This window comes from Oenanthe melanoleuca, chromosome 3 (genome assembly GCF_029582105.1).
Source record: "Oenanthe melanoleuca isolate GR-GAL-2019-014 chromosome 3, OMel1.0, whole genome shotgun sequence".
Lineage (NCBI taxonomy): Eukaryota > Metazoa > Chordata > Aves > Passeriformes > Muscicapidae > Oenanthe > Oenanthe melanoleuca.
The window spans coordinates 82,426,492-82,445,155 of NC_079336.1; the positions used below are offsets into that span (position 1 = coordinate 82,426,492).

At 38.4% G+C, this 18,664-nt stretch overlaps 1 protein-coding gene across 2 annotated transcripts in view; it reads left to right on the forward strand.

The window, feature by feature from the left end:
- BABAM2 (BRISC and BRCA1 A complex member 2) overlaps positions 1–14,907 on the forward strand; it is a 162,359-nt gene extending 147,452 nt beyond the window's left edge. For both annotated transcript variants that reach the window (XM_056489005.1, XM_056489006.1), the window contains one exon: positions 11,579–14,907. In XM_056489005.1, coding sequence (XP_056344980.1) covers positions 11,579–11,642 — 64 coding nt within the window. In that variant the 3' untranslated portion in view covers positions 11,643–14,907. The remainder of the gene's footprint in view (positions 1–11,578) is intronic.
- Positions 14,908–18,664: the final 3,757 nt, after the last annotated feature.

Below are 18,664 nucleotides of genomic sequence, written 5' to 3' on the forward strand. Positions count from 1 at the left end.
GTCTGATTTGGCTTTATTAGAGAGCTCCATTATACATTTATGAAAGCTGCTAGTTCTATATTAGAGCATGAAATTGCAGTTAAGAACTTGCAAGAAAAGTCCTCCCTTTCTCAAGAGAAGAGGGTAGAGAGAAATACATGGGTTTGGAAGGAGCTGAGATTTAATAGTCCAGATAAATACTGTTGCTTGATCAGTTACAAAATAAACAGCAAAATAAAAATAGTGAGTTCAATAGTCTTGTCTTTTGAGTAATACTCATAATTGTTCCATTAAGCTAGGTAAAACTCTGCATTCATTTATCCCAGTATCATGTCTGTATCAATAGGTAGTAGTGGATGCTTGTGGAAAATCATGGCAGAGCATGGAGTTATATTTCCATCATATGTTCTACCATCCTCAAGGATTTCTTCATCTAGTATTGGTACATTCCTCTTGAGTAATCTTACCTACTTTCCTTCTATTTGCTTGGTTTTTTGAACAACATAAAATTCTGTGGCAAGGGATCACACAGGTGTGGTGTGAATTACAAACTCTGTTGGCTTTTTGAATTCCTGCCTTCTCCTACCTCAAGTTGTTACCCTCTACTTCTTGTATGGAGGCAGCAAATAGTTAATCTGCTGATCCCTTCTATAACCTTTGTTTTATGAACCTCTTCATGCCTCTTTTGTCACCTTTTTTCTCCTTTTCCAGAACCTCTCCATCTTTCTGATCACCCTTGTCCTGCTTCTTTCTCCATTTTCTGTGATTTTCCTTCTGGATCAGGGAGCTGCCTGTTACTCATGATGCATTCACCATGCATTTATATGGTGGTGTAGTGATATTGTGTAATTTACTCTCTATTCTGCTTCTAACGACATCTTATTTCATTTTTCCATATAGATGAAGGCTAGTTCCAGTGTCATTTTAGCACCAACATCTCCTTTCTATCTGTTTTTTAGAGCCTTTGTTTTTTGGATTTTTTCCTCACATATTTCTCCTTTCATATTTTTCAATACTGACTTTTCACCTGCTATGTTATCTCCCAGTCTCCTAGTACTGTAAGAACTATCTGCAGTTCCTCATTATTGTGCCTTATTTTTCCTTCTCTGACTAAATTGTTAACATTAACAAACTTTTCCGTCTTTGCTTTCTTTTGCATATCATGTAGGAATATGAACAACATGGGTCAGAACATCAATTTCTGTCCACTTCTCAGGTGACTTCACCCTAATGGTATTTATCATTTGTTCCTGTCCTTTTCTTTGTATCTTGGCCTCCTGTTTATCCACTCATGGATTTTTTTTCTCCTTCTGTGGTAATTCAGGGGGTTTTATGCCTTTGAAAAGCCTTCCCAAATACCTGTAGGTAAGTTGAGCAGTGTATGTCACCTGAATTTTTCTTGTCCATGTGGGTTTCATACCTTAGCAAAGTAAGAGACTTGAGAAGCACAGGTTTGGCTCCTACTCAGTATGTCATGTTTACTCAAGTCCACTAATTTTGGACTATTTATGAATCTTTATAATAATTTCTACTAACAGTCTCTACCAATTTGTAAGGTTTGGACATTCATTGAGTCATAGCCCTTCTATCTTCCCAGACCTCCAGACATTTTTTTCAATTGACATCACACTTCTCTGGTATCAAGCTGTTTTAAGCAGGAGCTATTTACAAGCTATTTAAGAGTTTAACTTTCTCACACTTGAGTTTCTCTAGAACTTGGGTGTGAATGTAATCTGGGGCTGTTGATTTGGTTTTGTTCATTTGTTCGTTACCTTTTTGGCTGATTTTTTTGCATGAGTCGAATCTTTTGGCACATCTCTTGGAAAGCCAGATTCTGGTATGACAAGCTCTTTAAGCACCTCCATTTCATTTATTCTTTGTGACTTTATTTCTTCTGAGCATTCTTTTTACTTTTTGATCACATTTTGTACTGTTGACAAGTGGTTATTTTGAGGGCCACAGCTCATTTGTTCCTCAAATTAATTTTGTATTTGTTTTATTCTGCTTTTACCTGTTAGTATTAAGGCTTATTTCTGTCTTGTTTTCCCCTTTGGATGGGTCTCCAACCTTCTGAGCATTTGCTTTTACTTCTAATAGCAAATATATATTTTTTAAATAGGAAAGAGAAACAACTGCTTTAATATGTTTTATAAAATCACAGATGTGTGCCGTCTCATCCGTTTCCTTCTGACTGGTTTGTCCTAATGAATATCCAAGGAGGTTTCTTTTATGGTTTGGTATGTTGCCTTCGGCCCCTGTGATAAGGAATCTGGCAAAGCACAGCGGATAGCATGATGAAATCAGTACTTTCACCTGCAAGCAAACTTTGTTTTCAGGGATGCTGGTTGTCAGACTCGTTATGGATGCATCTGTGGTGTAACTCTTCATTTCTGCCTCTGAACTACAATTAAGGGATCCAATAATCTCTTAAAGATCATTCAAATTCTATTATTACTGCTGGGAACTCCTCTCTTCTTGAATCTCTACACTTGTACTCCCTTACAAGTTTTACTCCTGAATGTATTCTTGCCCAGTCTTTAACTGCTTTCTCTTGCTACTTATATCATCTTTACATTCTTTACCCTGCCTTTTATGCTTTGAAGAGGTTCCTAGTTGCATCTTGTCTCACATTTACTCTCTCCTTCAAATCTAATAAGTTTGTTAAATAATTGCTCTCCAGCAGCAGAGCTCATTGTGTGTGTTTATGTAGCCTAGATAAGAGGAAAATAATATGTGTCTGGAATAAACACTATCTCTTTAAGAAGTTAGCCTTTACCTGGAGTGGGAAAATATGGCTATGGCACTTCAGCAACTAGGAAAAATAGAGCAGACTTGTCACGCTGTAGCTCACAGGACTGGAAATTTCCTGCAAATTAACACAGTATTTAAAAAGACTCTATGAAGATGGAGTTTTTCCATGATGACCTTGGAATATCATTCTCATGATCCACTGATAAGGAAACAGAGTGACCATGCTGTGACAGAGATATTCCAATGCACCCTTCACAGACACCCACTACCCTGTGGGGAAAATGGAAGTTAAGAAAGCAGAAGCAAAATTTGCTATGATCTAAGACCACAAACCTTCATCTGACTGAAGTACATCTATTTATGTACATTGTGGAGAAGGTGAAGGAAGTAAAGTGTTTTATCTCTTGAACTGACTGGCAAGCAGAAGGCATTGATGAAACTGTTTCAAAATAAGAGATTAATTTTTTCTCTGTGTGCTTTGGAACACTTAGATTCACTGTGTCTGTGCAATACACCTTTGAATTTTTTTAATATCTGTATCTGAAATCTGTGAGACATTAGTTACCAGAATCTTAATTTCCAGAGAGTTTTAAAAAGCTGCCTTCATAGTTACTGGCCTTGGTTTATATCTGTATGGTCTGATTATGTCCAGTAGCTGTAATTTTTATCTGTTATTGTGAGTAAAGGTCCCTGCTTTTGGAAGTAAATCTATTCTTGGAACTAAAGTTAGCATCTTTTACAAAGTGGTGACCCTACTTATGCTGCTGCTTTAAAATAAACATTAATTGCCAGCCTACATAAGGATCTGCAATCTTAGCAGTTCTAGGGATCTGCTCCACAGCAGTTCCCTAGAACTCCCTTCCTTTATATTTTGCTTTTTGTGAGGTTGTTATATTTAGGGTTCATTCATGCTCTGAACAGATTGTCAAAATTCATTTTCCTTTTTGTTAAGTTGGGCAGCAAAGTCATCTTTTAATCATAATTTTTATGGCAGACCAATGTTGAATTCTTTATTTATAAAATCAATTGATACCATAGGTTTTTTTAATAGATGCAAATGTATATCAAAATGAAAATTTAATTTTAATTTCTGTTTGCTTCATATGGAGTAAAGCTACCTGTTTGTTCTGCAATCAGCAAACTGTTGAAAAACATATCTAAGTACAACCTTTTCTTGTACCTGTCTGTGTGACTTGAATCAGAAATGGCAGTAACTCCAGGAAGAATTTCTGGAAGAAAAGGATATTGTTAATAAAATACAGAAAACAACTTTTGACCATGAGTGAATTTTAATGTTTAAACTTACGATATGTACTTGGTTTCACTAGTTCTGCCCCTTCTGTTTCCTGTTACAGTTTTGGTAGCATGTTTTGGTTTGTTTGTAATTTTAGAGACGAGTTTCTGTTGTGCAGTATTACAAACTGAGCTGAAAACAACTGTTTTTCTTAAAAACTTGCATTTTATTGGCTGCCCACTGCAGATCTCTTGATGCTTGATTATTGTTCTGTCCATCAGCCTAGCTTCCTAGTCAGTGCCTTGCATGGACTAGCAGGTAGAAACAGGCATAAGAAGTTTACTAATCTCCTTGTAGGTAATTCGCAATAAAAGGAGGTAGAGAGAAATAAATATTAGAAGAGGAAGAGGGATTGTGATGCATTTTTCTTGGCACACAGGAAAAAAATTGCTAGCAGCATAATGGCATTGTGCACTGACTCCTTTGTACATTTGTATGTTTAGCCAGTTACAGTAGCAGTAATTTAAGAACTATTGTCTTGCTGTTGTGTAAACACTTCAGATGTTTGCTTGGCATCACCAGTTCTGGAGATGTATAAAATGGAGAACTGTGTAGACATTGTGATTCACATAAAAGCAAAATATTTGCTATAGATAAAGCTGCCTAGTAAGGAAATTATAAACCACATCCCAAAGAGCATACCATCAAGAAGCTTAGTTTAGAAACATGAATACATGCCAAGTATCGTTATGTGTATTTGAAGTGAGAAAGAAATCCTGGAAGGTATCTGTTTTATTCTGCTGCTGTGCTTGGATAAATTTGTGTGATGTTCAGATTTGAATGGTTTAGAAATGTTGCTGGCTCCCGAGTGCCTTGTGCATTCTGTAATAGTCCTGATTTTCATTAGCTCCTGAGCCTTTGCCACTTGGCACCTGGCCCCGTTGTGGGCCTGCCTGCTGCAGCCCAGTTCCAGCTAGGCAATCAGAAGTTAGAGTGCTGAGAACTATTTCTCACTTCAGTTTTTGTAATGCCTTAGATGTGAAGGCAATAATATAAAGATCATGTTCTTCTAATAGAGGTGTTGCAAAATATCTGCTGTAGAGTTACTCTCCTGTTACCCCATAGTTACCCCAAAGCAGAAGATGGGCTTATTCAGCTTTGCTGTGAGTGCTTATGTATCTTTAGCCTGGTGAGGAATGCTGTGGAAGTGTCTGTGAATAAATAGACAACATGGTTCATCCAATGGAAATATGTTTTTAATGCATTATATATGGTAAAAATAGCAAAGAGGTTCAAATGTCTCGTGTCTGAGTTTGAAAGGAAAAAACTATGCCTCAAACGTTGGCATGAGGCCTGTTAAAAGAATGGGCTCTCAGTAGATTTCCACACTTCTGTGTTCAGCCCCTATTCAGTGCAAGGCATAGAGATGCTGGAGAAGGACATGAGCATGGGACATTAACATTAAGGACATAATGAGCAGTCATATGGAATATGACCTAAATACATACCCACTGTCGGAATTAATGCACCAATTTATTAATTTAAGTTCCTTTTGTTAATTAGTGCTGATCACGTTGAATTGAGCAGCTCCTGACAAAAGGAATTTAGAAAGAAAATAATAATTTGTATAAAAAAACACAGGTTGGCATCTTTGATTTAGTTCTGTCAGAAACAAACAGGAAATCTTAGAAAGTTTGGAAAGTTATGGTAAATACCTTCTGTACAGGAGATGAATTATTAGGGGTTGCGTGAACCAAATCAGCTTCATGTGCCTGTGTGGTCACAGGAGGACAAATCCTCTCATCTGGCATCCAGAAGGAATTGTTGTAGGTGTTCAGTATTTTCAAAACAAGTTTTCACTGTGTCAAAACAAGTTTCAACAGGAACATAAAAATACAAAGGCACACTACATATATATGTATGAGCCATGCAAAAATACTTTGTACTTCAGAAAGTGAATAATCAGGTGACGTTGATAAAGCCTGGAGAAGCTCTTTTATAATTCTAATATGGCTATAGTGTTGAAATAGTTTATATAACAAGATTTTATTGCAAAGTGTCAGCGTAATAATACTAGTCTGGAAGGAATAGGTCAAAAAACCTCGAGAAGCCTCAGTCTATCCTTCACTCTGATCTACACCCTTCTTAATTCCTGTTTTCGCCAAATTTAATTGAAAGAAAATACAGCAATGCTGTTGTAGCTAATTTATGAAGGTCAGTCATCTATGGAGTTGATCTTTTTCTGTCAGGATTCAGTGGATTTGAAGAAACTTGTAGATGTCCTGAAGCTGTTCTTCTAGGGTACAGCAGGAAAGAAATATGGGATGCAAAAAGATGTAAATCCTAGAGGTACAATTCCTTTAAAAGAAGTGGACAGATGCTGGGACAAATGCCTTGGATTCTTGGTTGTATCTCATACAGCTGAACAGGATACAATTCAGTCCTTACCTCAGTCCTTGGATTATTCAAACAAACTCAATGACGATTCAGACAATAGAGAACTACTGAGGAGAACAGGGTGCTACCTACAGACCTTACTCCAGAAGACTTGGAAGGATTGAGTAGAACTATTCAAACATCACCGTGACTACAGGAGTGCCTGCCTAAGTCAAATCTAATAACTTGGAAAAGTTGAATAAAAGAACTCATATTTTCCTGTGTTCCTTCCCTAGAGTAGGAGAAAATGGATGTATTTGTCAAATACACTTGCTACTATAATTTTGAATACACTTAGGGTCTATAATTAGAGCCAAATATTTACAGAATTAAACCACAGTTGCAGTACTTACTAAAGTATTTTACAAGAATTAACTAAAATATTGAAATAATGGGTCGTATTTAAGAATAAAGTTTTCTCTCAAAGCCAGTAGTAGGAAAAAAATCCAAATGCGGTAACCTGAGTCTGCCTTCAGATGAGAAGGAACACAATGCATGCGCCTGATGCAGTGAGAGAAGGTCTCTATGTCTTTGTGAAAAGATGAAGATTGTGGCTCAAGGGCTTTAATTTGCCAATAAGGACAGTGTGCTGGTAGTAGAAGTGTTGCTGTGCTGCTGAGTCTGTTCTTGATGTGGACCATCATGGATTTCATCCCCTTTGTTTTCCTCAAATAATCTCTTGTTGGAAAAAGCACTTGAAAGTCCCGCATCTTGAGCTGAAACAAATAAAACATGAGTGAAAATAGGGCTAGCATGGGTGAATTTGAGATCTTGGCAGTCATAAACTGAGGAGTTTAAGGGGAATATTCTTTGTGAATGACTTGGGAAGATGATTCATCACCCCATGATGATTGTCCTTGTCCCAGACATAAAAAGCAGAAATCTCATTGATACAATGTTGTGTATGCTTTCTTTCCTCACAAAGTTTGAGTCTTTGAGACGCTCTGCTCTGAATTTACCACATTAAGATTTTTAGAGAAATACAAACACCTAAACAACCCTTTTAATTTCATTACACCAGCAGCAGTAACTAGAACACAATTGTATAGTTGGCTATAGTACCAGTCCAGCAAAAGCAACAGCAGAAATCAAGTGTGTTGGTGTTAGAATGCTTTCACCATAAATATATGGGAAGTGTTGTTTGATGGGAAATTGCACCTACATAATTTAAAATCTTTGTAGATTTTCAGCGTAGGTATGTGGAGGCAAAAGTTATTACCAAGTGGTCAATGCAGATTTTCTACCCAGCACCAAGTTACCCTGGGAAAAAAACAGTACAATTAGAATGAAATTTGACAAAAGCATGTGAATTCCGAGTCAAGTATGTTTTAAGCACGGCAAACCCACACCCTGGGATTTAAACATGTATGGGCTTCTGGAGACCTTGTACCACACTCAGTGTTTCATATCACTGGAAAATATGTAAACAGCAGGTGAGCCAATTCTACCTTCTTTTAGATACTTACCACTTGCAATAATAGCAAGACTTTCTTTCCACTGGATAATAAGGTGAAGGAAAGAAGTGCTTTGCTCTCAACAGACGTCCTTGAGCGTAGCACCTGGAATTCATTGTACTGTGTCAAGTATATATTGTGGTTAACTACAGCAGAATGTGTTGTTTTCTGGAATGATGAAGAAAAATTTCCATAGAAACCTCATAACTTACTACCTTGAACTTGGAAAATGACCATTTGAGGGAACAAAAACGAATAGACAAAAAATAATGGGGTCTTATAAGAAGCTTAACAAAGACTTAGACGTGTGCTCCTAAGTGTATGAAGATTGGCACCCACTCTAGGCTGAAAATAAAGCAACTTTTTAAACACTGTTTAAACTGAGATCTAAACCATTGTGAGAAGGATGCAACACTCAACGTGTGTACTCAACTGATTGTACTCAACACTCACGTAAAGAATATCTGTATAGTTTGTACAAATGAGTTTCTCTGTACCTACAGAAGAATTTATGCACGTCTTCTGAGCTTGGTGTAAGGTCAGTGTGATGCAGACATGGTACATGAAAGCTGGAGAAAGAAGGATCTCCATCTTTCCCAGAAAGGAGAAAAAGCATCGATCAATAGCTGATTTCTGTCATTTGACACAGCCCTGAGAAACCATAGGTGAAGTTAGCTTTCTTCGTCTTCAGCATAGTTCAACAGGTACCCAAATTACTGTTGTTGGGTTTTTTTAATAACAGTTCTCCAGAGCTGAAAAGCATATCTAATATATTTAAAAGTAATAATTTTTAAATAGTTTGGAGATAACTTGAGAGTATCATGTGGCAAAGTTTTAAAAAAAAAAAAAAAAATCAGAGATTTTTATATGAATCCCTGTGGTATAGCACAGATCATAGTTATTAAGGGTGTAAATCCATGTGAATGTGTTACTATGAATAGGGTATGAGGAATTATCTTTTTCCAAAGTTCATGTTTACATTCGCTGTTTCTCTGTGTCTGCATGTACAGGGTGCTGAAGTGTGGGTGTTGTCTCTTGATTTAAAATCTTTCTATAAGGAATAGCATTCCATGTTGAAAGATGCCTTTACCATGTAGTCTATAGCAGAATATTGTCCTTAAAATTTTTTTTTATATCTCTTAAAGTTATTTCATGTCATCTGTTGTGACATAATAGTTTGAGTCATGATCCTATTTGGGCAGAAACACGTGCACTTTAACTTCAATGCCAGATGGTCGATAGATGAAACTTACTCAGAAGGTGATTGGTGCTTCTTTTCCTTCTTGCTAGTAATCTCCACAGAGATTGTTGTAATTAAAATGTTGTCATTTCCACTTCACAGGAAATTCAGGGATTTTAACACATTGTCCCAAACTTTGGATGAAAAGAAAAAATTTAGAAAAAATTTTCCGGAGTTCATTAAGGAGTTTCACTTACCTTCTCCTACGTCCCCATCTTTCCTCCTCAATCTGCTAATTGTTCTGTAGCTGAAACAATCCTATCAAGTGTGCTGGGCTTTTGGATTTCTTAGCAAAGCCTCTTTTGTTTTGGTTTGTGGGGGGGGTGGTTTTTTGTGTGTATGTGTGATGAAGCGTGATTATCTCTGATTTTGTTTCATCTCAGATACTTAAGGTGTATGGGGGAGGGACAGAAATGGAGGAACACAACTTGAGTACACTTGTGGTACTGCATTTGCTTCAGCCTGGAGAAGACCAAAATGATAAGGGCTACTTTAAGGTATAAAAGGAAAAAAAAGCAGACACTTAAAATGCTGAAGTACTAAAGGAATTTTTGTAGTGTATGGAACATCGCCCAGGGGTTAATATGAACTACAAGTGAAATAACATCCTCTTTGAAACAGTACATCTGATCAGAAGGTAGGGAGGTATTAGACTTAGTTTTGCAGTAAAGGATATGAGCTCTCCTGCAGCAATCAGTGAAAAGAAAGGATGCAAGTGTAGATAAAGTTGGTGTGGGAGGGTGTTTGTGGTATCATAAGCATTCATTCTGGAATTTACCTAACAGAAAAGGCACATATAATTACTGCATATAATGCAGTAAGTGTGGGCTTGATACAAAGCACAGAAATGCTATAAAGGAAAAGAAATAAAATGTAGGAAAATAGTTCTGATTGTATCTTGTTTAATGATTAAGAATTTCTACAGTTTTGGAAGAGGGAAGTTTTAAGTAACATTTATCAAGTCAATTAAGACCACGTGCATGGACGAGAGTCTGCAGAAAAGCTATCAAAGGGGAAGGGAGAAGCTATTTAAAATAAGCAAGCAGAGAAGCATAATTAAATGTTAGGACAAATAAAGCAAGGACAAGTAAAAGCGATAGATCCTGACACTGACAACATGCAGGTGGTACTCCATGAAGTAGCAAAATACATAGAATTAAACAGGACTTACAAAAGCTACAATTTCAAAGGTGTGGTAGAAAAAACACAGATGCAGGAATGGCACTCAGCTGTTGAGATCAGGGGACAGGCAGACCTTCTCAGCTGGTTTATGTACGTGTGTGTGCCAGCATGAACAACCACTTTTGCAGGCATAATTATGAGGGTTGTTTTCTGAACTTTGCTTCAATAAACCAAAGTGTGTTCTGTAAATACACAGCACAATCTGTATATGCTATAAAATGTGTGTGCTGGTTGTCCTCTTTCTGGTTTCCATTTCTGGGGTCATCTCCTCAATCCAGAAATGCTTTTACTTTCCATTGCTCTTTTAACCTTTGGACAGCGTCTCATGTCTGTTTTCAGCTTGTGCACAAAAGCTGACTGCAGCTATCTGGTAATTAATTTGCCAAGCACAACCTCACAAAGAGAGGCAAGCCTTCTCTTCGTGGTCTTGCAATGTTTTTAGGTGTCAGGAAGTATGATTGTTCAGTGATTGCCAAAGCTTCTACTGCTGTTGTGAAACACATCATGATTGTGAAGCTGATGATCAGTGTGTTTGCTTCAGGAGGTAAACCAGCAGAGATCAGGAATCTAATAAATGACATTGAAGCTATTCTCACTTCAGATCTCGTCTCAGTGAGGAGAACAGGAGAGAAATTAATAGAGACCAGTGATAGAAATAGAAAACAAGATTTAAAAAAAAAAAAAAAAAAGAAAGTGAAAGTTTGGTGCAAAATGCAGTAGGCAGAAACCAAAGGCAGAATGATGAAGCAACTTCTAATATAACTGGCAAGTAAAGGGCATCCCTGGGACATGTAAAATACATTTATTTCGTGATTGAGTATCTCAGCAAAAAAACCTCAAAGGTATAGTTCTAACTCAATTTTGGATACGTAGGATTAGCTCGTTTTATTGATTTATGAGTCACTTGAACCTTTGTAAAGAAGATAGACTAAGATCCAAAATATACAAAGCACACTTTAAGAAAGAACATTATCCTATAAATTTTGAAGTTTAACAAAAGGAATTACAGTTTATACAATGTCTTTAGTATTTATTTGCTTCATTTTATGTAAACTGCTGCCATCAGCAGTGACAGTATTGAGTCAAGGTTTCTGAGACAGATAAGGAGCTTATCTCCTACAATCCTGACTTCTCCTCACTGTTTTCCTGCTCCATTGCCTTGTCTGTCTTTGGGCCTTTTGTATCATGTGTGAAGCCTTTTCCAGATAGGGGAAATAGGAAATGTGGGAAACATCAAGTCTTTCAAATCACGCTTTTAAGATTTCTCCTCCCTAATCATGTATTTTCTGTTCTTTTCACTAGGACATATTTCAAGACATTTGTCCCTCAGTTCCAGGAGGCAGCATTTGCTAATGGGAAGCTTTAGACAGCTTCAGGCATGGAAACTATACTGGACAGATCCTTCAGTCTGCACATGTCAGCCCAGAAGAAGAATGCCTGGAAATGGGTTGGGCTGTTTTGATAGGTGCTTTCTTGCCTCTGAACTGGTTTTGGTAGCTTCAGTTTTTGGAGCAAAGACCTCACTAGCATGCTTAGAACTGATATTTGGTATTAGTCCTGCCCCTTTGCCTCTGCCACCACCATTCCTTTCTGTATCTATTGGATTAAATTTAAAAGGGTGTGTATTGACATGATAACACTTCCTTGTGCCAACAATGTCCTGTATGTTATGCCTTGTTTCCTTGTCTTCAGATGTTCTAAATTGGATTGGTTTTCCCCATGGAAATATGATATAATGTGTATATTTAGTTAACATTTTCAGCTTATCCTAAGAAAACATGAAACTGCCGTATGTACCGGGATTGCCTAACAGACTGTACAGTGCCATATTCTGCCTTGGAGGTTTGTGTCTCACAGTGGTTGTTACTCTCACAGGTATGGATATGAGTTGCACACTTCAATTCTCAGTGCCTTTCCAGTTGGTCTGAAGTTAATATGGCAGGGTGTTTGAGGTTTGCTGGTTTTTCTAATGCTTCTGTTGAAAGCTCATCTTATGTGAAATGTTAGGCTTTTATGCTTTGTTTCCAGTTGTACAATTTTGGTGTTTTCCCAATGAGAGCCCCTTGCCATTATAAAAAAGTTTTACTTCTTTAGTACCAACATGCAAGTAACTAGTTACATAAACCAGTATAACAAAATAAAGCTCTTTCTTAGACGTGTAATTTTTCCAAATAAGATAAATACTGCTACAAAGCAAACTTTCAACAAAGGAATGAATGATGTCTTGGAAAATAGCTGATGAGATAATGTAGGGCTATAGGTATTTAGCTTAATGCTTAAGCTCAGCATATCTTCTCAGAAAATATTTTTAAGTCTATATGACTGGAAATATTACCTCTCCTAATTCTGAAATGCCAAATGCAAAATCCCACCTATTCATCCTTTCTTTCCTGCTTGTGTCAGGCACACCAGTTGGGACTAATGGTCACGATGTCACTTCCCCAATTAATTTGTGAATAGACCAAGGTACTTTCCAGTAAGGAATAAAATTAACAGAGTATGTTGCTTATAAATGGTATCTGGAAAATGTGCCCTACTTCTCCTAAATACAAGGAACTAGATGAATAATTATACAGATGATACAGTGGAACTGGAAAACGTTTAATTTTAAATTTTTCACTATAGCATCACATGCAAGGAAGTCTCATCAAACTACTTGATTGGCAGTATTCTCCTTCCCTTTCTACAGCTTGTTATTTCTCATGAAAAACAGTGCTTTTCAGGGTTTGTATTCACCTAGGAAATACAGATGGGTTTTGAGCAGTGAAGCTTAATAATTAAGAATTATGCAAATAATTCGCCTCTAGAAACTACAAGTATTTTTAGCTAGTTTGTGGGCAAAATTTAATTTATGTTTAATACTGAAGTTCTTGGCTGAAAATTAAGCTGCCAACAAAATCAGAAGCTTTATTGTAAGTCTGCAGAGGAGGCATATTCTGTCCTGTGACCCACCCCTTGGTGATTCTCAGTGCATTTTCTGAGGACTGTCAACAGTTTCAAAGGCCTGAGCCTGAATTCCCTCTGTGGAGACATTGCATGAGGCTTTTGCATGATTACAGCAGATGTGGAAGGTAATGGTTTTTTGTGAATAGCAAAATCATAACTGAACAACCTCAAGTGACTAAGAACAAAATATTGTTTAGTGTACTGGGATGATCTCACGTCTGCATTTATTCAGGTAAAGGCCAAAGCCACAGACACATATTCAAGAATTAACCAGCCTTGTGAATGGGGTGGGAGAAGGAGGGTGGCTAATGAAAAACATTTGTTCTCACAGTGTTCAAAATCTGATAGAAACAATCTCTAGCCATCTTCAAAAGGTATAAACCAAGCCCTTAAGTTGCATCAGCACATTCCTGAAATCTTACATTTTATAACTTTGATTCGGTGTTGTACTGATTGCCCCATGAGCACAGAGTGTGCTTTTATATACCTGATTGCCCAAGTGGCACTGATTTTTTTTTTTTTTTTTCAGAAGTTATCTAATTCAAAGGCTAGAAATTGCAAAATAGTTTGAAAAGAGGTCCACTCTTCAGAATTTAGATTTCTTCTCAACCAAAAATGTATCCTTCACCTCAGTCCTAGTCATTTTGGACAATTAACTGCTTTATTATTAAAGAGTTTTAGAAACCACGTAAGAAAATGTTTTGAGGGTACAAAAAGCCTAAACCAGCAATTCATTGTGTTGAATTCAATAGTTTCACCAACTTTTCACTAACACACATAGAAACAAATCTATAGTTTCAGTCTAATTTTAATGTCATGCTACAATTGGTAGTATTTTGGAAAAAAAATGTAGAAAAGATGAAAAACTGTTTTGTTTGTGTTTAAGATAAACTTATCAATTTTCAGATTAGAAGAAAAGGCGTTTTTGTTTCACTTAATGAACATTTTCTTTATTCAAGATCACCCTTCACTCTATGACCTACATATTTTAGCAAATAAAATTTTATGGTATTTTATGGATCCCTTTCTAATAGTTCTCAGAAGTATTGGGAGTGTTAGCTCTCCAAATGAGGTATTGAGAGGAGAGACTGAAATGAATGGAAGCTTCTCTCCAGGAGAATTACCATATAAATGCTGTACCAGAAGAGAGGGTTCATTTGAAAAATTTTATATCAAACCAAGTATTCCATTGAAGGCATTTAAGCTGGCCACAAAAGTTGGGATCTGATGAGTTGGAGTTATTTCTGTTATCTCCTGTTTTGTTATAATTTCCATTGTGGCCAGTTTAACGGCACTGAGACTCAGCACTTCCTTCCCTATTATGTGATGTATGCAATTGAAGGGAGCAGTCAGACCTAGGCTATTTTCCTCGGCTTATGAGAACCACAAAACACAGGAGAAAAATAGAAATGTTGCAAACATATCAAAAAGCCCAAACTCTACACTGTCCTAGTTTTGACTGAAGGAATGCAGGAAGTCTTGAATTACTAAGCCCTGGTTTTACATGGTTTTCCAAAGGTCCTTAAATCACAAACTTAGAGTCAAGCCTTCATTCATCTGCATACATAATCCACTGTCCTAGAAGTAATGCCAAATCTTATGGATCCAAAGTCAGACTTTTTGTGAACTTGCTGGAAAGACTGGACAAACAGCTGGAAGACTAAATAAAAGGTAACTATACCCTACATTGTCTGGCCTTCATTGATCTTTCCATTGTGCTGGCCACTGCTTTGTTGATTGGCACTTTTCATTTGCTGAATCGGCACTGTTTGGTGTTGTCCCTGTCCTTGAACATCCTCCCATTCATACAGAGAGTAGACTTGAGTCATTCTTGAGAAGAGATCATTGCTGGAGCTAGCCCTGATCTCCTGTGCTTAAACCCTCCCTAGGGGTATTTCTCTGTATGTTCCCTTTCTCTCATCCTGCCTGGAACCTACAGCAATAAGTATCTTTGGTGAATCAGTGGTGGATGATATTTAGCCATGAAGTGCAGCACTTAAGGCTCACTTCAGGTGGTTTTACAGAGATTTTTACCTAGGAAAGGGGATTAAATCTTGAGTATTCTCCATTGAGCAGTGCCCCCTAATACAAGGCTAGGGGTATAGCAGAGCTCAGAAATCTGTTTAAGTGATGAGTAGATACAGCTTAGACATCCTCCCATATCAGTACCCTTAACCAGAGAAGCAGCAGGCAATAGAAACCTGTAGCAGCACGTGAGGGTCACCAGTGCAGGTCTGAAATACATTTCTAGTACCATGTCTGTGCAGCTGTGACATGGAGAGGATGGAAAGAGTCCTTTGTCAGTGCAGAAGGGAGTTTCTCACCTTTCCAGCTTTGTGAGAAAGATGTGCTGCAAGGAGGTAGCAAGCTTTGGACACAACTTATGACCACGATCGTTAATTATGGGGTGATGTTCCTTGCCCTGTGAAGCAAATGAAGTCTGTGACCAAACTGAACTGCCAGTGAACACTCTTCCTTAAATTATTTATGCCTCTGTAATTGATGCATTGTAACACTCATTAAACCTAAAAGTTACTCTTACTTCTTAAATGTTACTGAAAATCCCTTAAGTCATCTCCTTTTCAGTTTTTATTTTCAGGTCTCTATCCTCTTCTGAAACAATTTTGCTTCATCCTTATTAGTTACTGCTGTTTTTAGCAAACTTGAGTTCTTTCTTTTATCAAGGCAGCAAGGTGTATGCCAACATCTTGTAGGCCTATATTAAATATAGAATTATTTAAAATAAGTAAAAGCTGTTAAAATAAGTAGAAGCTGTTTTTTATTTACTAAGCCAAGTGTTGTATTCTCCACAACAGAAGAATTCTGAGGAGAGGCTATATTACCAGACCAAAGAGGATAATCATGCTGATGGCACTGGATACATTTTACAACTCTTCATTTAATTTCCATGTTAGCAAATTAGCAGGGGCAAAATGAATTGTCGTTTCCTGAAGGAAGCCTGCACCTAAGTGAAGCATTGATCAGACACTGTCTTTTCCTGTTTATACTTTGCATCAATAGGGTTTGCCCCTACAGGGAAAGCCAGTAAGAGTCTGGAAAATGTCTATAAACAGTGCAGGGTTTTTTAATATTTTAATTTACTGATTTCTGTAGATTCAAAGAATAATTTCAAGCTTTGTTCTGGAGGAAGATTAACAACACAAATACCAGAAGCATGCAAGTAATTTTACCTATGTAGAAAATAAAAATCTTAGCAGTCAAAGTATTATTCTGCAAGAACTCAAGGGTTCTGCAATATATTTCTAAGCATGTGCCTTGAAAGGCCATTGCATGTAGTGATTTTAGTCCTGTTTTTCTTATTGTATTGCCTGTCTGATGTTAAAAAGCTCAGTTCTTGGTTCCAAGGCACTGCACAAACACCATTTTGTTGAAGTGGTAGTTACCAAGAGAAAAGGTAAGGAGGGAAACCAGTATGAGCAGCTAAAAATAGGTCTTAAATAATCAAGAAATCAGAAAGGAAGCAAGGTTTGACAGCTGCCCTGCCACTTGCTGAGTCTACAATATATGGGCCTTTAAATGTGCACCCAGTACAAAATACAGGAGGCTTTTCTTGCAGTGCTAAAGAATAAATGCAGTTCTAAACAACAGGAAGTAAAGCAAGCATTTCATTGCAAAATACACACTACAAGTCTAACATTATTAGTGTCTACAGCTCCCCGTGTTTCTCCTGTCACCAGAAATGGTGAAGAATTAATGCCTCGTGCTGCAGCTGCCCACAGTGAAAATTGATCCTTGGGGTACTCTGTGTTTTCATCCAACTCTGGTTAAACCCTAATGATGCTTTTTCTGTCCTTGAGGATGGCAAAGCAGTACTGGGGAGCAGCAAATCTTACACTGTCAGGGGTTTCTGTTCCACTGCTGCTCCATTTCAAGCCCTTGATTTGGGTGGGGCGAGTACTTTGTAAGCCTTCAAGCCTGCCAGCAATCAGGGTACATTTTATTTCCTCGTGATTTGTTTGAAATGGTTCAAGCTGATCCTAATTTGACATCCTGTTTCCCTTATTCCACTGTCCCTTTCAGCAAAGATTTTTCAGTACTTGTTTAAAAACCAGAGCCATCGAGGTTATTTGTGTCTCTTGAAGGGGATGTAGCCCTGGTGCAGGAGTAGCAGCTCGAGGTTGGAGCTGTGCATTTCTTCCCTGAACTGCAGTGTCAGCAGCAGCCCAAGCATCGCCCACCCCTCCCAGCAAACCTCACTGGAACTGCATGTGACTGAGGTGACAAAAACCCAGACCTGTTTTTTGCTTTTCCTCGGAAGAGCAGCAAAAGGGCCTGTGCCTGCTCAGAGGCTGTGTGTAGCCTGTGAGTTCCCAGCTGCAGGAGGTAACAGGCCTGGGTTGCTCATCAGCAGGGACTAGGTTCATTTTTGTACCCAGCACAGGAGCTGTGCCAGCAGGAATGCCACCCTGCTGATGCTGCTGAAGCCAGGCGTTTCCTCTTAAAGCCTTGGTAGGAAAAGACAGCTGCAAAATCCTGCTGCACCTCAAGCACAGCCCTGCCAGCTAGGCGTGATTTCTTGTGTGTTTTGGCCAGCTGAGCCTGCTCTCTGATGAAATACACACTATTGGCATGCTGTGTTTCCTAGACTTTCTGCACTCGTCTCCCTGTCCCTTGTATCCAGTGGTTGCTGTGTCTCAACACACCCGTTTTCCTCTTGATCTAGGGGATCTCTCAGGCACTCACAGGTGAGCCAGGAAAGAGGATGGCATCCTCTGGTTTCAGCAAGAAAGAGGTGAGTTTGGGTGGATGAGCTTGGGCTGTGAGAATTGGGCTTGTCTTCCTCAGAGCACCCACAGCCCTGGTAGCCCAGAAGGAGTGACAGCCTCTGTCTAATGGGGTCAGGTAGTAAATGGGGCCGTTTCTGGTGTGTAATTATACACTGGGCCCTAGGTGTCTGCTCCTAATGGCACCCAGGACTCTTGGGAGTGACTCAGCCACTGCTTGGGGCTAATTATGCACGAAAAACCCCCACAACTCCATCCTGCCTTCCTCTCCTCCAGTGGATGGGTGTGCAGCAACAACCTGGAGTGGTCATGCAGAGCTCACACAGGAAGGGTAAATGCTGCTCGTGAGGAAAGGGCTTTTCAAAGCAAGGCTGCAAAGAACGCTCAGAGCTGCCTGGTTTGAAGAGGAGGTGGTGTCTGTCAGGACATTGCTCAGGCAAATGTGATTCCCTGTCTCTGGCATCACCCATTGCTGGAGTACTTCATTGGAGAGATTCAAAAATAATGTGATCACTTAGTTTGTCGTGCTTGTGGATGGCAGGACTATTTCTTCTGCATTTGTCATGGCCATTTTGTTGAATTGGGCATTATTTTTGTTGTGGTGCTTTAGAAATGGATCATGGGGTCATGGCTCTTTTCAAAAATGACCCATGTATTCAGCACTGTGATACACTGTGGCAAAAGCGTCCCCACATTG